Source organism: Wyeomyia smithii, chromosome 3 (genome assembly GCF_029784165.1).
Source record: "Wyeomyia smithii strain HCP4-BCI-WySm-NY-G18 chromosome 3, ASM2978416v1, whole genome shotgun sequence".
Lineage (NCBI taxonomy): Eukaryota > Metazoa > Arthropoda > Insecta > Diptera > Culicidae > Wyeomyia > Wyeomyia smithii.
The window spans coordinates 40090578-40109125 of NC_073696.1; the positions used below are offsets into that span (position 1 = coordinate 40090578).

At 38.8% G+C, this 18548-nt stretch overlaps 1 protein-coding gene across 3 annotated transcripts in view; it reads right to left on the reverse strand.

Moving 5' to 3' along the window:
- LOC129728117 (protein O-mannosyl-transferase TMTC2) overlaps positions 1 to 18548 on the reverse strand; it is a 463464-nt gene that overhangs the window by 33596 nt on the left and 411320 nt on the right. For all 3 annotated transcript variants that reach the window (XM_055686518.1, XM_055686517.1, XM_055686519.1), the window contains exon 8: positions 2063 to 2307. In XM_055686518.1, coding sequence (XP_055542493.1) covers positions 2063 to 2307 — 245 coding nt within the window. The remainder of the gene's footprint in view (positions 1 to 2062; positions 2308 to 18548) is intronic.

Below are 18548 nucleotides of genomic sequence, written 5' to 3' on the forward strand. Positions count from 1 at the left end.
AAATTCATTAACATTGATATTAAATAACACTGATAAACGAATGCGAAAAAATGCTGCCCTAAAGCTGAAAATAGTTGCCCTAGAAAGATTATAGCATTTTAACAATTCCTATCAATTTTGGTGCCTCTAACCAGTGTAGAAATGCGTCAACTTATATCAAAGGTTACAGGTTACAGAGTCCGCTTCGTCATGCGGATTGTTCTAGGGTTCGAATCTTAGTAGAACCAGGCCATCCAATGTCAAAAAGGACTTAAGCATGGGTTTATTCTCAGGTTCCCCATCAGTTACCCTTCCTTTACGCTGAAATCTACAATACCTTTGCGTGACTTCCTCTTAACAAAAAATAAGTCCCTCTTATCAATAAAACTGGCCAGAAGGACGCACGACGAAACTTCTCCAGGGAATTATAATTGGTGATATTTGGCAAGAGGAACGAGTGTCGGTATAGTAGAACAGTAAGCTTGTAAGGAAGAGTATCACATTACACACAAGCATAAACGATAATAATAAGCATGCCACTTCTCAATAGCGGTATTGCTATTAACAGAAGTGCGGGATACAGCAGACACCCGGGCATATCTCACAATAGATCTACGATTCTGGTCGCAGTAAGAAAGTCCAAACAGGAAAAAAATATTTGCGATTACTTACAAATGCAACAATGCAAGTGAACCTTGCGGTCGAGGCTTTGCACATAACCCTTCTTTTATTTTTATTCAACAGCCAGTCATAAGACACAGAAAGTAACAAATAGTTGCTCAAACCCAACAAAATCTCTATTTGTTTTCGGGGTGCATTTCCTCTTCCATAGTATGAAGCACGCGCTACAGGAAAATCTTCGAACAATCATCAAATAATAAAAATCAACCAAAGCTGTGGTCATCTTTGGGTGTTAAAGGAATCCACTGTAGAACAGATGCAAGCTGCTTAAAATACTTAATGGGGGATTGAAATAGTCTCCCTCGATTGGAAAATTAAATTGGTTATTGTAAAAGTTTGCCGAAATTGTTTTATAAATTTAACCCTCTAGTGCCCAGTGCCGCTTTTAGATGGTCTTTAGTTAAACCTCTAAAAAGTTTCAATCAATACTTAAAAAATGTTTATAATGTTTCATAGTGATTTTTTCGAAGTCCGTCTGGAAATTAACTTGGGCACTGAGGGTTACAGTAAGTGCTGGTTATAAATTCATGGTCTATGGTGTGTGCTCTCCTCGGGGACAGTAAAAACTGTCTATCCTAAGAAAAACATCGAATAAGGGTGAATATTGTGTATGATTATAACAAATATTTTTCATGTATGTTATCTAAGTCTAAATTGTTATTCTAAATTTTCTCAGGATTTTGTTTATTATGAATAATTTTGTCAGATTCTATTTTCAACAGATTTCTAAAACATTCCACATCAGATCCATACACTAATGAAAATAATAGAGGATTTTTTAAACGAGTATTTTTTGTATTCACGATGCAAGTAAATCAGAAAGAACAACCAAGAACCGAGAGTGTATTTTTTCCAAAATTATATTAAATCCACTAAACCGGAAACGAGACCATTGCCTCTGACCGGGTTGACAAACCGGTGCGGGTGCAAACCGATCAGGCTCCCCGGATCGGTGAGACGGTCACACTTTTATTGCCGACTAACCTATAAATAGGATATTTTATTTGAGCTGAGTGTTAACGGCGTGCCGTTTTCGCTATCATGTAGTTTACTTTTATTATCGTGAGGACAATTTCTTTTCCCGTGTGTTTGCCCGCCGGTGTTACTGGCTCTCCTCCACTCAGTATGCGCTCTACGCTCCGGCCGTATAGTTTTATTACACTTTCTGTTCGTGCCTGGTTTGTTGCTAATTTTTACGGTAATCAAATTGCCGTTTACGTTACGGTACACAATGAGCCGGTGTAATGTGTGTATACGATATCGTTTAAATGGCGTCATTTTTCGGTGAGGGGCTTCGAGAATGTTGTTTTAGTTCTGAAGTTATTGCGGATTAGGGGGGGAGAATCAGTTTTCATCGCACACGCTAATTGATCAACCAATGTATAGGAATATCTCTACTCACCTGCGGTGGATATCGATCGGGCAGTATGTGCAGTGCTTCTCGGTACACGGCGAGTGCGGGCTGCAACTTGCCTTGGTCCGCGTATAAATTTCCCAGCTGCAGCAAAGCACTGATCCGAGCGTTGTCGTGTGCTGCCCGATCGCGCAGTCCAGCTCCGTCGAGTTTGGCGCCCTCTCTCAGAATACTAGCCGCCTCCTGGCACCGACCCAGAGCTATCAGTGAAGTGCCCAGGTTGAGATAGGCCACTAGAAATAGAAAGAGGGAGAAAAAAAAGATAATTAAGCCACGAGTGTTACGTCAGCGATAAGAGCATTATGCGGAAAGGAAATGAGTGAACATTTCTTTCGGTTTTACGTAAAAGATAAGCCTTTTAATTCAGTTGAGGTTTTCCGACTCGGCTGCCAAGAGCCCGTTCCGTATGCAGTCTGGCTGACATTAAATAGCAAACCATAGGAGTCGTGTCATCAGAAGAGTTCAAGTATTTTGCAAGAAAGCAGAAAGAGACCACTTTGGAGGACGTTGTCACGTCTAGCTTCGAGAGTCGACTACGACAACGCCAATCCACAGATAATTGGACTGCACTTTATGCCCTCCACGTCTCTGTCGCACCCGGGAAAGTATCTCTTTCTTACGTCGGACGGACGACGGATTGCTACTGCTTTACTGCTACGGTCACCGGAAGGCGGACGGTCCCGCTGGCTTTTCATAATCGGACAAACGTGTAAAAGCGCTGGTAGTTGTCGCAATGCCAAAGTAAACTGTTGTGGTGTGGACCGGAATGGGCGTGAAACGATGTCCGCGGATAAAAGCTTTCAACGTGATTTTACGATGAAACGATGCGTAACGAGAAAAAAAATAAAACATTGATGGAATTCTCCACCCATGACGGTTGCAGAGGACTTGGGCATGGGAAGTTTGGGTTATGTGACGGGATGAAGTAGTTTCAAGTTGTACATTTAACAAGTAAATTTAATCGAAGTGATAGAAAATAGATATTTTTCTTACTTGAGTCAATTTAACTGACTGCCATGGCTAAATGAAATGGTCTCTCCTCACGATTTTTATATCTTCTGTCTATAGGTAGCGCACCGATCAACCCCTGTTAATGTTTTAAATCATGTCTTGTGAACGCAAGCAACAAAAAAAAAAGATCAACCATTCTTCGATACCATCAAAGAGAACACTGAAGGTAAATGCATAAAGAATCCTTTGAATGACCCCCTTGAAGGCGCAATTCCCACGCTAGAGAGGTGTAATGATAATTACTGTGAAATATGAAACAAGCACAGTCATTAAGTTACAAAATGGGCATAAGGTATGCCAGGACACTTTTTATCCCTTTTTTTCTTGCCCGTGTTCCCAGGATGCTGGAGCTTGATTCAATGAATGATGAAATGGTATGATGGCTTAACACGCCTGGCTCATCCGACCAGTATGCTTTGGTGCTTTGTTAGCCTAGAAGACGGAGGGGAAACGAGCCTGTGCTTTCATTATGAATGTATGACGTGTTAGGCTTCTTGTTGTCGACCGCCCAGAACCTTCGTCTGCGCTGCGGATCTTGCCGCCACCCATCGTGTAGAATATTCATGAAAATCATCATTACGCTCTTGATTTAATGTTCGTGCAATGATGGAAATGAGTTTACCCGGGTGCTGCGGGGATGGAAGAAAGCTGTAGAGAAGCGACAACGACGGGGCGGGGGTTATGTACAGTATCCAGGAGATGCTTACCGTAAATGTTTTCGTTATGATAGGCAGGAGCAAAAAGCGGGGACGATCTAAGCCTAGCCATACTCGTCAAGTAAGCAAATTGAGTCTGTACCACTTATTTGCTCTGTGTTTTCATCGGCTTTCACGTTAGCGCGGTTAAGTGGTGCAATTTTGTGACAAGTTCTGCGGTGAATGAATGTAGAGAGCAACTCGAGTGCGATGAAAATACCAAGCAGCCCATTAAAAACTTCGATAGATAGTGTGAGCGTTGGCATATATTGGAAGCTTTGACACATTACCATATGAAAATAAATTAATAATCGCTTCTTTGAGTTTCTTAACAACCCTACCTACGTGTTTTAGTACTATTGGCGAAGCTATTTGCCTTGTTTCCGTTCAATTTACGGATCATCCATCGGTTTAAAAATAAATTTCGCTGCATCAATAGGCAAACGCTATACGTAGCTGAACGAACGAACAACTGAATGTGGAAATATATTAATATATATATTATTTCTATAGAAAGGAGCTAAGCGCCCCATAAGTATCGAAAGGTTCTACTCGGTCCGGACGGAAAAGTAAAGTTGAATTATCATCTATTTCACAAAATTGGGAGTAATGGAGAGGAAAAATCATTTATATTTTCCTGGTGCTTGTCGTGTACAGTTGCTATTTTTTTCATTCTTCTCCAGTCTCTGACTAACCGATAGCGTGTATCTCTTCGGGACGGAACATCATTGGACCGGATGATGTCTCCGTGTCCACCCAAGGTTGCCAGTGCCGAACAACCTCCAGGTTGCTGTTTCTTCCTAACTCGGCTCCTTTGTCGTTTGTTGTGGGTACGGTGGCCCCCATCACTCTCGCAAATACGGAGGGTAATTTTCGTGGTGTGCTTTTTTGCTGTTTTGACAGCGCAGCAAAATTAATTCGGGTAATAAAATGAAATTGGATGTGCGGCAGGTCAATTCGGTGGTCACCGCATTTGTTGTCAAAGCAAACGGGGGAAATGTGCTTCGAAAGAGGAGAAGAAGGAGTGAGACTTTAAAAATGTAGAACTTGAATTTGTCAGTTTTATCTAAACGAGTAGTTTTAAGTTTGTGACTTAGTATAGTTTTGACCGGTAAATGACCAATTCTACATATTTAAATTGAAAATCTCAAAATAATGAGCTAAATTATCGAAACAGTTTTCATTAAGGGATTTTGTTTGGAACGTTAGGGGTTTTCGATATCCCAAGTTTATCCCGGGAATCAAACCACTTAAGAAATAGCAGTACTCTGCAAATTAACAATCAAAATATTTCGGAGGGAATTAGGGTGTTTTTTTTTCGCTGATTCGATTGAATATTTTGACAACAAATTTTTGTCTGTAGAGATAAGGTCTTTTGCGCCAAATAGTGGTAAAATTCTGCACAATTTGTCCACTATCAAGAAGTCTTTGACCTTCTAAACAAATTTGCTGATGTCTGCCTTTATCAGGTATTAAATGATTACTTTCGATACGATGAAAACAATAACTGGGAAGAATAGCTAAGGTTGCATGGAAACAATTTTAGAAATACTGAAATTTTTAATGTTAAAGAAATCATTCTGTCACGGTAAGATTGAATATGAATTGTCAAAAACGAAAAAGTTTTTGAAATGAGTTAAAAAGGATATTTATTTGGAAAGCTTCGATAACAACACCAAGGTACTGGAAATAATTTAATTCATTGCGGTGTTGGATGCATTTTTTCGAACAAGACTTTGAAATTATTTAGGTTATTTGCAGACAGAATAATAGGCTTTTCCACGACACATGAAATGTTTTAAACAGTCAATAAATTTCAAATTTGAAAGTCAGTGAAACGCAAACATAATATCAAGGACCACAATCCATTACCAGTTTGGATTAGCTCGAAGCAAAATCTTTCATAAATTAACACGGTGAAATAAAAAGTAAAAAAAAGAAGAATAGCAAAAAAAAATTGAACTATCGCTACCAGGGGTATGGCAACATGCTATCTCTTTCTATGTTGAATGAGTGAAGAGTCTTCCCGACTAAAGTGAAAAGTATATGGACCTTTGGCTGGGCGCTTGCCTCGGGGCTTTATCTTCTTCTTCTATACCTATAAAAATGCAGTCCAGTCTGTCTGTCTGTCTGTCTGTCTGATCCATATAGACTCGGAAACTACTGAACCGATCGAAGTGAAAATTTGTATGTGGAGGTTTAAGGGGCCGAGAAAGGTTCCCATGATGGTTTGAGACCCCTCCATCTTCTGGAAGGGAGGGGTCCCATACAAATGAAACACAAATTTCTGAACATCTCAAAAACTAACCAAGCAAATGGAACCAAATTTGGTATGTGGATGTTTTAAGGAGTAACAAATATTTTCATATTGGTTCTCTTTTCTGGAAGGGAGGGGTTACATACAAATGAAACATAAATTTCTGCACATCTCGAGAACTAACCAAGTAAATAGAGCCAAATTTGGCAGCTGGATGTTTCTAGGGGTAACAAATATAGCCATAATGGTTTGACACCCCTCCCTCTTCTACAAGGGAGGGGTCCCATACAAATGAAACACGAATTTCGCACTGCTCGAGAACCAATCAACCAAATACAATCGAATTCGGTATGTGAATGTTTTCAGAGGTAACAAATATGTCCATAATGGTTCGACTCCCCTCCCTATTCTGTGAGGGAGGGGTTCCAAATAAATGAAACACAAATTTCGCAGAGCTCGAGAACCAATCAAGCATATATAACCAAATTTGGCAAGTGAATGTTTTTTGGGTGTAACAAACATGTCCATAATGTATCGACACTCTTCCTACTTCTGGCATGTCTCCAAATACCATTTCGAAATCCAAGATGGCGACTTTCGGCTTCTGAAAAACAGCGGCAAATGACCAAATACCACCCAATATGGGTATTTCCGGGGTTGTTATGATGCACTGAAGCCACAAATCGACCTCAGACAACATTTTGAATTGTAAGATGGCGATTTCCGGTGTCTGGAAAACTGCCGAAAATGACTTAATACCACCTGTTTGTTTCTTTATGTTTCTTTAACCAGATTGACGCTCAGAGGCCAGAAAATGTTTCCAAATGCCATTTTGAAATCCGAGATGGAGACTGCCGGTTTCTGAATAACAGCAGCAAATTACCGAATGCCATTAAATATGGGTATTTACGGAATTGTTATGATGCACTGAAGCCACAAATCGACCTCAAACAACATTTTAAATTGTAAGATGGCGACTTCCGATGTCTGGAAAACAGCCTAAAGTGACCAAATACCACCCAATATGAGTATCTTCGGAACCAGAATGATACATACGAGCTAGAATCGACCACAGACACCATTTTGAATTCGAGGATGGTGACATCCGGTTTCTTAAAAACAGCCGAAAATGACCAAATAACATCCAATAACCAGAATGACACTCAGGGGCTAGAAATTGTCTCCAAATGCCATTTTAAAATCCAAAATCCATTTTGGATTCGAAGATGACCACTTTCAGAAAACAACGAAAATAACTGAAATGCAGCCAATATATTTCCGGAATAGAGGTGATGTACAAAAGCTAAAAGTCGAGGATGTTGTCATTCCGATAAAACCAATCATTTCAAACGATATAAATAAATCGTAAGGAATCAATGAATTTGAAATGTTTAAAAATATTAAATTGAACAGTAAAATAGGCAGGACGAAGTTTGCCGGGTCAGCTAGTTTTTAAATAAATAAAGCCCCGATATGTTGCCTACTGTGAAACCTGTAGATAAGGCTGCCATCCCCTTGATCACTACCAAGGCGTCTGAATGTGCCGAAAATCGAAAACCGAAAACTAGAATAGAAATAGAGACAATCAAAAAGCCTAGATCTACATATATAAAAACGGCGTTTTGTCTGTCTAATAATTGCAGACTTAGAAATAACTGAACCGATCGACGTGAACATATACGGGAGATTTTCCAGCCAGGAAGGGTTCCCATGATGATTCGAGATCCCTTCCTCCTCTTGAAGAGGGGGATCCCATACTGAAAAACGGTCCAGTATAGCTGGGACATCAGCCATCATGGGAATTCCCGTAATCGAAATGAAACTCAGCGGCTGAAAATCGACTCAGCCGCCATTTTGAAAGCAGCCTAATGTTATCGTATAGTGTCCAATATAGGCAATTTCGCAATCAGGATGTTGCCTAGAAGCTGAAAATAAACCCAAGATGTCATTTTGAATCTTTTCATAGCCACTTTTATATTTTTGGAAAGTTATTTTATTAGTGTTAGATAAAAGTTTTCCACATAAATCGTATTGTTCCCATTCCGATAAAACCAATCTTTTAATACGATTTGCTCTTTGAGTTTGAACATTAGACGTATCGAATATCCGATTCGTTATGCATTTGCAAAATATTCATGCAAAATTAAGTAAATGATGATAAGAAGGGGCGAGACGAAGTATGCCGGGTCAGCTGGTAATAAATAAAAAAATGTAGAATTGAGGTTAACAAAGTGTTTTTACCAGAATGTTCTAAAATAAAACAACGAAAGTGGAAATTAGATTTGGCCGGAAATTTGTTAAATAAAAGAAACTAGGGCTCTTATGTCTTCAGCAGTTCAGAACGTTGAAAACATGAATATTCATTGGGAAACAAGATTCATAAACATATTGGAAATAGAATGAGCATGAGCATGAGCATGATTGATCGCCTGCGGTTGCTTCACCGTTATTGCCAGATCAGCTGTAATTACACAGAGAACCAATGAATGATGCTTGGGATTAACATTCATCCTCAATGTGTAAAAACTGGTGACCTTAATCTTTATATTAGGCAATACCAGCGCCGGCCGCATCAGAATGCAGGTCAAAGAAGGAGTGTGTATAGGAATATGTTGACGTGATACTCGCTTTATTGGAAGCCGAGAACACCTCTGCGCTTCCATATTGGAAATAAAATGAAGCATAAACAATTACAAATTTTCTAACTACCTAACTATCATAACGTAAATCCTCCCAGTTGCCTTTTACGGACATGACGCATGGACGCTGAAAAAAGCTGATCGACGAGTGCTCGGAGCAGAGCCTGACAAAGTCATTTTCAATTGACAATTATCAGGTTATAGTGACGCTTTGACCCGTCGCTTTCAATTGAAAAGCTTTTGTATCATTTTCGAGCACTTCGTGAGTCACATGACACACAGTCGAAAGCTCTTGCTGTGATTCTGACAACTGAAGGGCTAGGAATTGATACAAACGCTTTTCAATTGAAAGCGGAGATTATCCCCATCACTCTCAAATGACGATTATCAATTGAAAATGACAATGAGCGTTGACGGAGACAGAAGGCTTCCATACAGTACTTCACGCATATACATAAAAAGGGGAAGAAAATATTGATCGGAACTTGCGCAACGTATTCATTGGATGCCATTGCCGTTTTAACTACGGCTTGCGGTATTAGAAAACTACCATCAAACGACGCGATGCAGTGCTAATTTCAATTGAGGCTGAAGGAAAGGAAAGAGTCTCTCCCTCCGTCACTCTCTCCGTCGATTGAAATAGTCTTTAGTTTCATTTGAAATGATCCGAAAGAAGAAAGAGGGAAAGAGAGAAAGAAGTGATTCGTTGATAGTAGCCGAAAGGAATCAAGTGAAAACGAGACTGTTCGAATCGAAATGACAGCGCGAGTATATCAGTTTCATTGTTTTGTTTCGAAAATGTAGAGCCCAGGCTCGGAGTATTTGAGTGTCAATTTCTGCGATCTGGAAGTTGGAGTGTGGCGCAGACGCATGAATCACCAGATACACAAGCATGCTGATATAATTAAGGTAAAGCAGGGGAGCAGGCTTCAGGGGGCTAGACATGTAGCCAGAATGCCTGACTAGAGAACCGCCACAATTATATTCAGTAGATAACCAGAAAGAGTCCGTTGATTCCTTGGTAGGTAGATGTGTGATCATATGTTACCCTTTCTTGGATCTTTTCGAGAATTTACAATTCTTGAAAACAATTCACATTATGCTCCGCAAATTGTATACTTCTATGTCCATCAAATTTGATTTTCATCCAAAATGTAATGCCAGTTAAATGAATTCAGTATCATATTTAATATCAAAAACCATGATGAAAACTTCATACTAATTGCAACTTTATATGGCTTTCGAAGCTGCATTCAAGTTATTTGTTTGTTCAGTTTGGTGTTTTTATTAAACGCGAATAATTCTTCGCCTCAGCCGCACTGCTTGGTTGATCACTTTCAATCAATAATTTCAGATCATGGATTTGCTGATATTAATTAGTTTTAATGCTCTTATATTTGCAGTAAATTAGCTTCCACCGAGTGAAGTCATCAATCGAATCAATTTACAGTGCTATGCGATTACGACTTTCTGCCGGCCATGTTTCAGGTTATCGACAGTCTGAAACCTCCCCCTTCCATACTGGGAATAGCACGGTACAAGTCTACGATATGAATAGATTACCATCGTATTCAGAAAATGTCTTCTGTCGCCCGTCACATCGAGTGACAAGGTTGCTGCTTCACAAGCAGTAACCGCTGCCTTAGCTGGTAACAGTAACTTGTGACAGGGGGAAATGTGCGAAGATGGCGGGCAGCTCGGTTAACAGTTCGTCAGCTACGATTCGTCATACTGCTCCTCCCCAAGAGCGTCGGCAACCAGCAGACGGAGTGATTCTGACAGCGACGCAAATGGGAAGTGAAGTCTGAAGAAGTCTTTGTCACTGAGAGATTGATGCTAGGAAATTTATCATCCATCAGCTAGAGAATGAAAACCCTGGAATGTCGACGTTGGAGAAACCATAAAAATCACTTCGCAAGCACGATTTAAAATCATTAAATTCAAATACCAACCCCAAACTGGGAGGACCGCGAGTACAAAGAATAAATCGCACAGACAAAGGATCCCAGCCGGTTCCAAATCGGTAGGATCTTTGTGCACCGCGCTCGAATTATTCATAGACACACACACACGATTTTAATTTAATTAGTCTCGGAGTTGAAGCTCTTAGCTCGAAACGCCAGAAATAATGTTATGAAAGTGGCCCAGCCAATAAGGGGGCACCTAAGTAAACCTCTGCAGTTAATGGCATGATATTACGGTGTTTACTATGTGGGCACCGTTTGCGGGTCGAGCGGAACCGAAAACACAGATCTTTATTAAAATAGCCTCAACCCCATGCTCCCCACCTCCCCATTGGTGCACATGGTTCTAAAAACGGTCAAAATTTAATTAAAATTAATCGACCCGTAATACACTGAAGACAGAATGAGGTTAGAGTTTTTTTACGAGCGTTCACACAACATTTTAGCTTGGCCATCAGTTTGAGAGGAAAATGGTGCTACTTAATGAGAATGGAAAATGGCGTTCACCGGTGACCGTCTATTTTACATTGTTCGTTATAAGTGCTCCGAAAAACTCATTGTCGGAAATTGTGTTTCTTTTGGTAATTGCAAAAGCATTATTCGGATAAAACATTGTTGGTTAATATGAAAGCTAAACCGTTGCATATTACCATTCCGAACTTTGTGCGTAATTCCTGATGGTGATATGGAGTTCGAGTGTAGCTTGCCTCTTACTTCTCTTACTGTTTCATAATCAGATTGTCGCAATTTGGCCCAGAGTTCGGTAAATAATGTATTAAAAATTTTAATACCAGAAGCAAACAATGATCGAATTCAGTGTAGTGGCAATATACCGTGCAGATGGCCGTTTGATCAACGCTTGGGATTACCGCTGTCATCCGGAGGTGTTAATTGAATTGAATGTAAAATTTCAAATTGCTAATTTGTGCCATTTCGCTGGCGAAATGATTCAAGGCCGGTTTCGTCGTTGTTGTTTTTTTTTCTTTTCCCTGGTTTCATTCAGTTAGTGTAGAGAGAGAATGTTCGATGTAGAGTGAAATGAAACTAGATTATTCCGGAATTGGTTTTTAATTGGATTATAATAGGGTAGTAAATTGGGAATTTATCATTTACGCGCGACAGATATTGCATTAGGCTGGCGGATGCCGTTTTCAATTGTTGAGTGATTAAATAATTTATTAATGCAAATGATAAACCTCTAAAATAGATTTGAAAGCATTTCCAGGGGGGCAAATATAGTGTCAAGCTCAGTGGTCTTCGACCTAAACGTTCATCAATATTTTATTTTACTAATATTTTGCTACCAGGTTGTGATTGCATAAATTCAATGCATTTCATGCAGCTCCAGGTGAATATCAAAAAAGATCTACTTTCAAAGTTTTCCTGACTGAGAACCAATCAACTGTTAACTTCCATAGTAACGATTCATTATGCATAATTATTTACTTGATTCACTTGATTGTGTCAGTTCAAAATACTACGGATAAAATAAAACAAACATTACCATTACGTTTTCATTTGGATTTGTCCTGATTAGGTTTCCGTCAAAGCATATTCCAACGTATTACATCGAGTGTATGGTCGCACCTAAATGTGGCCCATCTGCCGCCGGTGGGTTCGGTGGAAGGAAATTATGGTTATAGTTATTGCAATTGTCTTCCACCGAAGCAACCGTGTTTCCCATAACAAGACATCGGAAGACATTTGTTTCAAGCATCCTTCTTCCTGGTAAACCAGCAAGTACCAGCCAGCTGCGGCAAGGTAACATTTTCCGGAATTCAAGTGTGCCGTTTGGACACAGCAATAGCATCTGTATTGTTACCGAAACACGCTGGATACCCTGCGGGAAAACCCATTTCGCAATTCTGCTCAAATTCATACACACCGTTCGGTTCGCATTCCGGGAGGTATTTATGTACGAACATTCCGCAGAAGCTTCAAGCACCAACCCGGCCCCGATGCACGGCACGGAGGTGATCCTTTAAGACACCCGATACTGTGTCCGTGTGGCTGTGATGAGGAAATCGGCGGGGAAACGTGTCGCCAAAAACAGTGCTTATGGTCTGTGTTTGCCAGGCTGTCAGCATAAAGAGACGACGCTTACGACGATGATGTCGTTCAAAGTATCAACTGGAAAACGATGTAAAGACTCAAAATGTTTGTAACTGGTTTTGACTAAATTACAGGCGACGTTGTTACGTGTGTGAACTCACACGAGGGATAAAAGAGATTCGAAAAACTATTTTTACCTTTGTTATACTAAACAAAGGTTATAAAATCGGTCGAAAAACGCAAAATAGATCCAAGGCCCGGAGGGCCGAACCGTATATACCATTCGACTCAGCTCGACGAACTGAGCAATGTCTGTTCGTGTGTGTGTGTGTGTGTGTGTGTGTGTGTGTGTGTGTGTGTGTGTGTGTGTGTGTGTGTGTGTGTGTGTGTGTGTGTGTGTGTGTGTGTGTGTGTGTGTGTGTGTGTGTGTGTGTGTGTGTGTGTATGTTGTCTGTATGTATGTGCCGCAAAATACTAACGCACCTTTCTTACAGAACGCAATATCCGATTTTGATGATCTTATACGCAAACGAAAGCTATTGTGCTCCCCCAGAATGCTACCGAGTGGATTTTTGATTAGAGACTAAGATTTTAAAATATTGATCAAAGAGTATTTTTTATATAAGACATTTAACTTTTAAGGCAAAATTAATGGCACGCAGAGCCATGTGTTGTATATCAATTTACTCAGATCGACGAATTGAACAATTTATGTATGTTTGTGCATGTGTGCCTGTACGTATGTATGTGTAAATATGTTGTTTATATGTGTAGTATATCAAAATCGACTCAAAAAAGAAAAATAACAAATAACATACTCTCTTTACAGAACGCTTATTCCGATTTTGAAGTTCGCATGCTCAAATGAAAGCCCCAGAGATCTTTGAAAATCATACTGAGTGCGATCTTTTATTGGTTGCTTGAACTGTAGAGTTTTGACCAAAGTATATTTTAGACATGGGATATTTTACTTTCTGGATAATTTTTCTCTCTCACTGCTCTTTCTTCTTCTCTATCCCTCTTTTTCGTATCGCTATTTGTTTTTCAAAGGAAATCAACAATCATGGACAACTTTTCATAATCTTTACACTCTTCGTAGTGCGTCTTAACTGGTGTAAATAAATTACCCTTTAGCTTTTTCTTGAAAATTTGAGATTTTAGAAGAAACTGCAATGCTTAGCTCCTTTTCTTCCGAAGCTTCCGTCCTCACTTCTAATAAAATATATACTAAATTGTACGTAGAACCTAGATTTGCAAAGAGTTAGAAACATTTACAGCTTTCGGGAGCCAAGCATTGTAGCAAAATCTGATTCCACAGTGTGCACATTTAATACAATTAGCGATGCAGATATTTTGAAAAGCTTTACCAAAGATGTATAGACCTAATTTACGTACGAATATGTTAGTGCCACCCGTTGAGAAAAACACAAATAAATCGCTGTTTTGTTTGCAATGCTACGTTTTGAACAGCTTGAGAATTTTTCAGTTGAATACTTATTTTATATTTTAAATTTGTGACTAGGAATCTAAAGTAGCTGGTGAACGTAATCGGCAAAATTAGGAGAAAGTGTTGAAGCAACTCTACATTGCTATACACGTTTACTAGTGTGCGCAGGTGAAAAGTCACTGATCTCTATGAATGATACAATATGCTCATGTAAGATATAAATATTGCTTTCTAATTTAAGGCTAAGTGCAAACAGAGTATCCATGTTATTCCACTTCTCGTTATCGCAGCAAGATTTAAAAAGACTTTATTTCGGATTTTTTCACACAGCCTAGACCTTCGAAAACCATTTTGTTCTCGCCTACACTCTGAAAATCCAAAATTCTCAAAGATCGTGGAGAACCTTCATTTTCAGATAATGATGAGATGAGATAGAATTAAATTGACAACTTTCATCAATAGCTAAATTTCTTTTCCTGTATAATTCTAAACTATATTTCGAAGTTTACTTCAATTCGTAAAAAAAACTTGATGCTGATTCATAAATCTAGGTCCAGCGATTTCTGAAAATAAAGCGAATAAGTAAAACCGCATGTTTGCTGTTCTAGTGTGAAATCAGCATCATTGTTATTTATTACTGTTTCCCTACGTTCGATATTCTCAAAAAAAAATCAATTACTTCTAGCCAGCATTTAAAAATTGGTTTGTGATCGAAAAAATAAGACTCATGTACTCCAGTGATAACATTCATATTATTTGCAAAAGACACGTTAAGCTTTAATTCAATGATCGTCTTTGGTTAACTCTCTGAAAACTATCTTTTAAATTCATTTCATTCATTATTGAAATTGGACTTATGATGGTATACGATTTGTCTGGCCAAATATGTATAAAGTAATAGTTAGTATAACAAAGGTTTCTGCACCACTAGGTGGATTAATTCAGGTTTTTTTTGTTTTGTGTTTGAAGAAGGTAACATGTTTTAGTCAAATGTTTACTCTGGAACTTGAAATTAGTTTTTTATTTCTTATGGCAAGAGTCATGGCAAAAATTCTCATCATTTTACACAAAACATTCTGGAAAATATATTACCTAATATATTAGCGAATTATTGTAACGATAATCGGTTAAGACTGAACTAAGACGACGCATTTCCCTTAGACAAGCTTTGCTCGGAAAGTTATTTTTTGCAAGCAGCCAAAATATTTCACACAACTGACCAAATCTAATTTAACACAAATGCAGGTATTCGATTGGATAGGAAAAAGAGCTCGCTTCCCACTTATATAACTAATCCAAAAGAGGAGCTCACTTTTACGAGTTACTGCAATTTCGATTATGTCGCTACGGCTTTTTTCTGTTCTCAAATCGCATAGAAGCTTTAATAGCTGCTTATCGAATTCATTGCTTGCCGGTACCGCTAGTCACCAGGAATGTAGTTCTTTTTTTCCACCACTAACGGTCGGCAAACTCCATTCGGAAATTCGTTTCGTTTCTCCGGTTCCATATCGTGACAAGCAACGTGAAATGAAAACAAAAACCTTTCGGTACTGAAAATCGTCGCGTCGTTATCGCCGCTCACTCCATGATGGGCTCTACGGCAACGGCTCCGGCAGTGGATTGTGGACTTGAAATGGGCAAGAAAGAAATCCGTTTTGTCTGGAACCGGTGGAATAACTGGAACCGCTCATTGGGTTGAATTCAAGTGAATCCAACAGGAGAAATATAATCTGGCCGTGATTTTTGTTCCGTTTTTGCTCTCTGCTGCTATCTATTTGCGTTCGTCCCGTGTAGCGTCTCGGCTGATGGAGAACAGAAAAGATAACATGCTTCAGTTTCCGGTGGCTCATACTGGTTAGGAATCCAGCCGAAGCATCCTATTCAGTAGGAAAAAAAAAACTTCTGCTAGATGGATCTTGCATGCATGGCTTTTTTGTTCATTTCCAGTTTGTTTTTCATTCATACTACAAGTTTGTGTTTCTCGTTTGCATTTTTTGAGTCTGTGTTCTGTTCGTTTTTTTTTGCTGCGCTTTTCGCCGAAGGGTATGGCGGTGAAAATGGACCGCGTTGATGGCTGCTGGGCGGGAGTTTGTCTCATTTACACTGACTCGGTGCAGTCGGTCGAAGTTGCTTAGCTAATGAAAATGAGCTTCATTGCTGCCAGACTATGGCTACACACGGGAGTAATTATTGTCCACTGTACGAGGAGTGGTGGAAGTAGTGTAATCCAGCGCGGGTGGGGCGCAGCTGAGATAGACCGATGCAGGATGCTCTCAGTCTGAATAATGAACATTCATTTGCGCCTTCTGGGTAAGTAAATGTTAGCCAACCCTTTTTTGTCACCCCACCACGAAGCCGTCCGGCGAAGGCAGTAGCTTGAGGAGTTTACAACTTTTTATTCTTCTGATATATTACTTCTGCTGCAACGATGACGGCTCTGTTCATCATGGTTCGCGGGTTGTTGGGCTGGAAATGTGAAAGCTTTTTTCAACGTTCAGCTTACGGTTTTTTCGCATTATTTGCTGTGTCACCCGAGGACAAACGAGTCCCGGCTATGGCATGAATAAACTTGTTGAGTAAATTACTAGAGTTTAAAATAGTTACTACGTTTTTTTTCCGCATGATGTTCTAATACTTACGAGTGTATATTACGTGTGATTAGTTTGAATGTATTTTAGATTTTTGTCTATGCTTTCTTGATTTTCTGGTATTTTTATTTTATTTTTGTTTCCTGTTCCCCTTGAAGGAACTTATGATCACTGCTACCACTAGTTAGATATTCTTACTGTTTCTTAATTTTATGTTTCCGAATGTTTCTACCTAGAATCTCACAGTTTTTCGAACTCCAATTTTTATAACTTAAAATGGCACAGCGCACAGTGGCAGGTCTCTATACAAAAGTCGGAAAAAAACCTAAAAGTATTTTTTATATGATTGGAAATTACACATTATTACAATTTTAAAGTGGTGAACTCATTTCTGATGTCAGGAAGTGCCGTTTGACCTTTCTCATGATCAGATTTTTGTTTTTGCTTCAATCTTGCTTAAAATTTGGATAGGAGAATCGCTCTTATATTCATCTCAACACTTATATTCATCTCATTGCTCTCATTTGTTCAATTTATTGTAAAGTTTTACTTTTTTTTAAAGTAAAGTAGTTTTATTTTACCTATTGATTAAGTCGAGTAGTCAGAAGTCGAGAGCGATGAGAAGAGCGAAATAAAAGCGACGGGAAGAACATAGATGCTAAGATGAATATTGGGGTGGTTCCCACACTTGTTCTTCATCGAAAAATTTTAAAATCGCATTTTTTGTTAGGTTATTAGGGTACTCCTTTTTGAATTAGGGTGGTTCAAGAATCGTTATAATTCAATTTATTTTATTTTGAAAATTTTTTAGCTTTTAAGCCGTTTGACTAATATAAAATCTTTCTGCGACAAGGTAGAGGTCTTTCAAGGAAAATTATGAGATCGTATGAAAATTTATTTCAACGTAATTGAAAATATGAAGGACGATATATTTTTTTCTCATCAATTTAATTTATTCCCTCTGTGTACATCTTGCAGTACTTAAAGCGGTTTACAAATTTGAATTGAAATGCTTCAAACTATTGGAAAAAACTTCATGTATACTTCCCAGTCAATCATGTTGTTTAAATATACGAAATTGAATATTTGACAACTGACCACCATACGTCTCCATAGTTTTATTTTCAAAATATCTCCCTATGAGCAAAGATTTGCAAAACGGGACCCAAAAATCTGAAAAGTACAATAAATTTCCCATTGATTGTTGGCTATCCGATCGTTCCGAACTGATTCACAAGATTGTACGGTAGAAATGAAACTAGAAATACATGTTTTTTTGGCTTCCCTGCAACAAGTTTTACCTCGATTGAGAAATTGGTAAAATTTTTGGAAAGTCTTGAAAATTAGCCAAAAAGTACACGAATTTTCCTTCAAAATGAAACTGATTGAATCAAAATCGGATCAAAACTGAGGAAGTTCCAGGTATTTGAAGTTGAACTAAAAATTATGATTCTAAACATTAAAATAATCGAAATTGCCTGATATAGCAACATTCAAAGTGCGATTAAAAATTGATATCTCAACCGATCGTCATGAAACTTTGGGAAAAGGTCATTTACACTTCGAGAATCTTCGGGAAAATGCAGAACATCAAAACTATTGACATGAAAAATCGAGGTTTTTTCCGGCCTTCGACCACTGTGCAGCGTCCCAGCATTGTGTATTCAAATATCATCGATTCTTCTCCTGTTTTAAATTTCCTAGCTCCTTATTCCAATATCTCTTTTTCTGATTTTAGTTTTTCTAATAAGGCGTCGTACACAAATTACGTAACGCATGAAGGGCGGGGGGGGGGGTTAACAGCACGTAAGATGCTTGTTT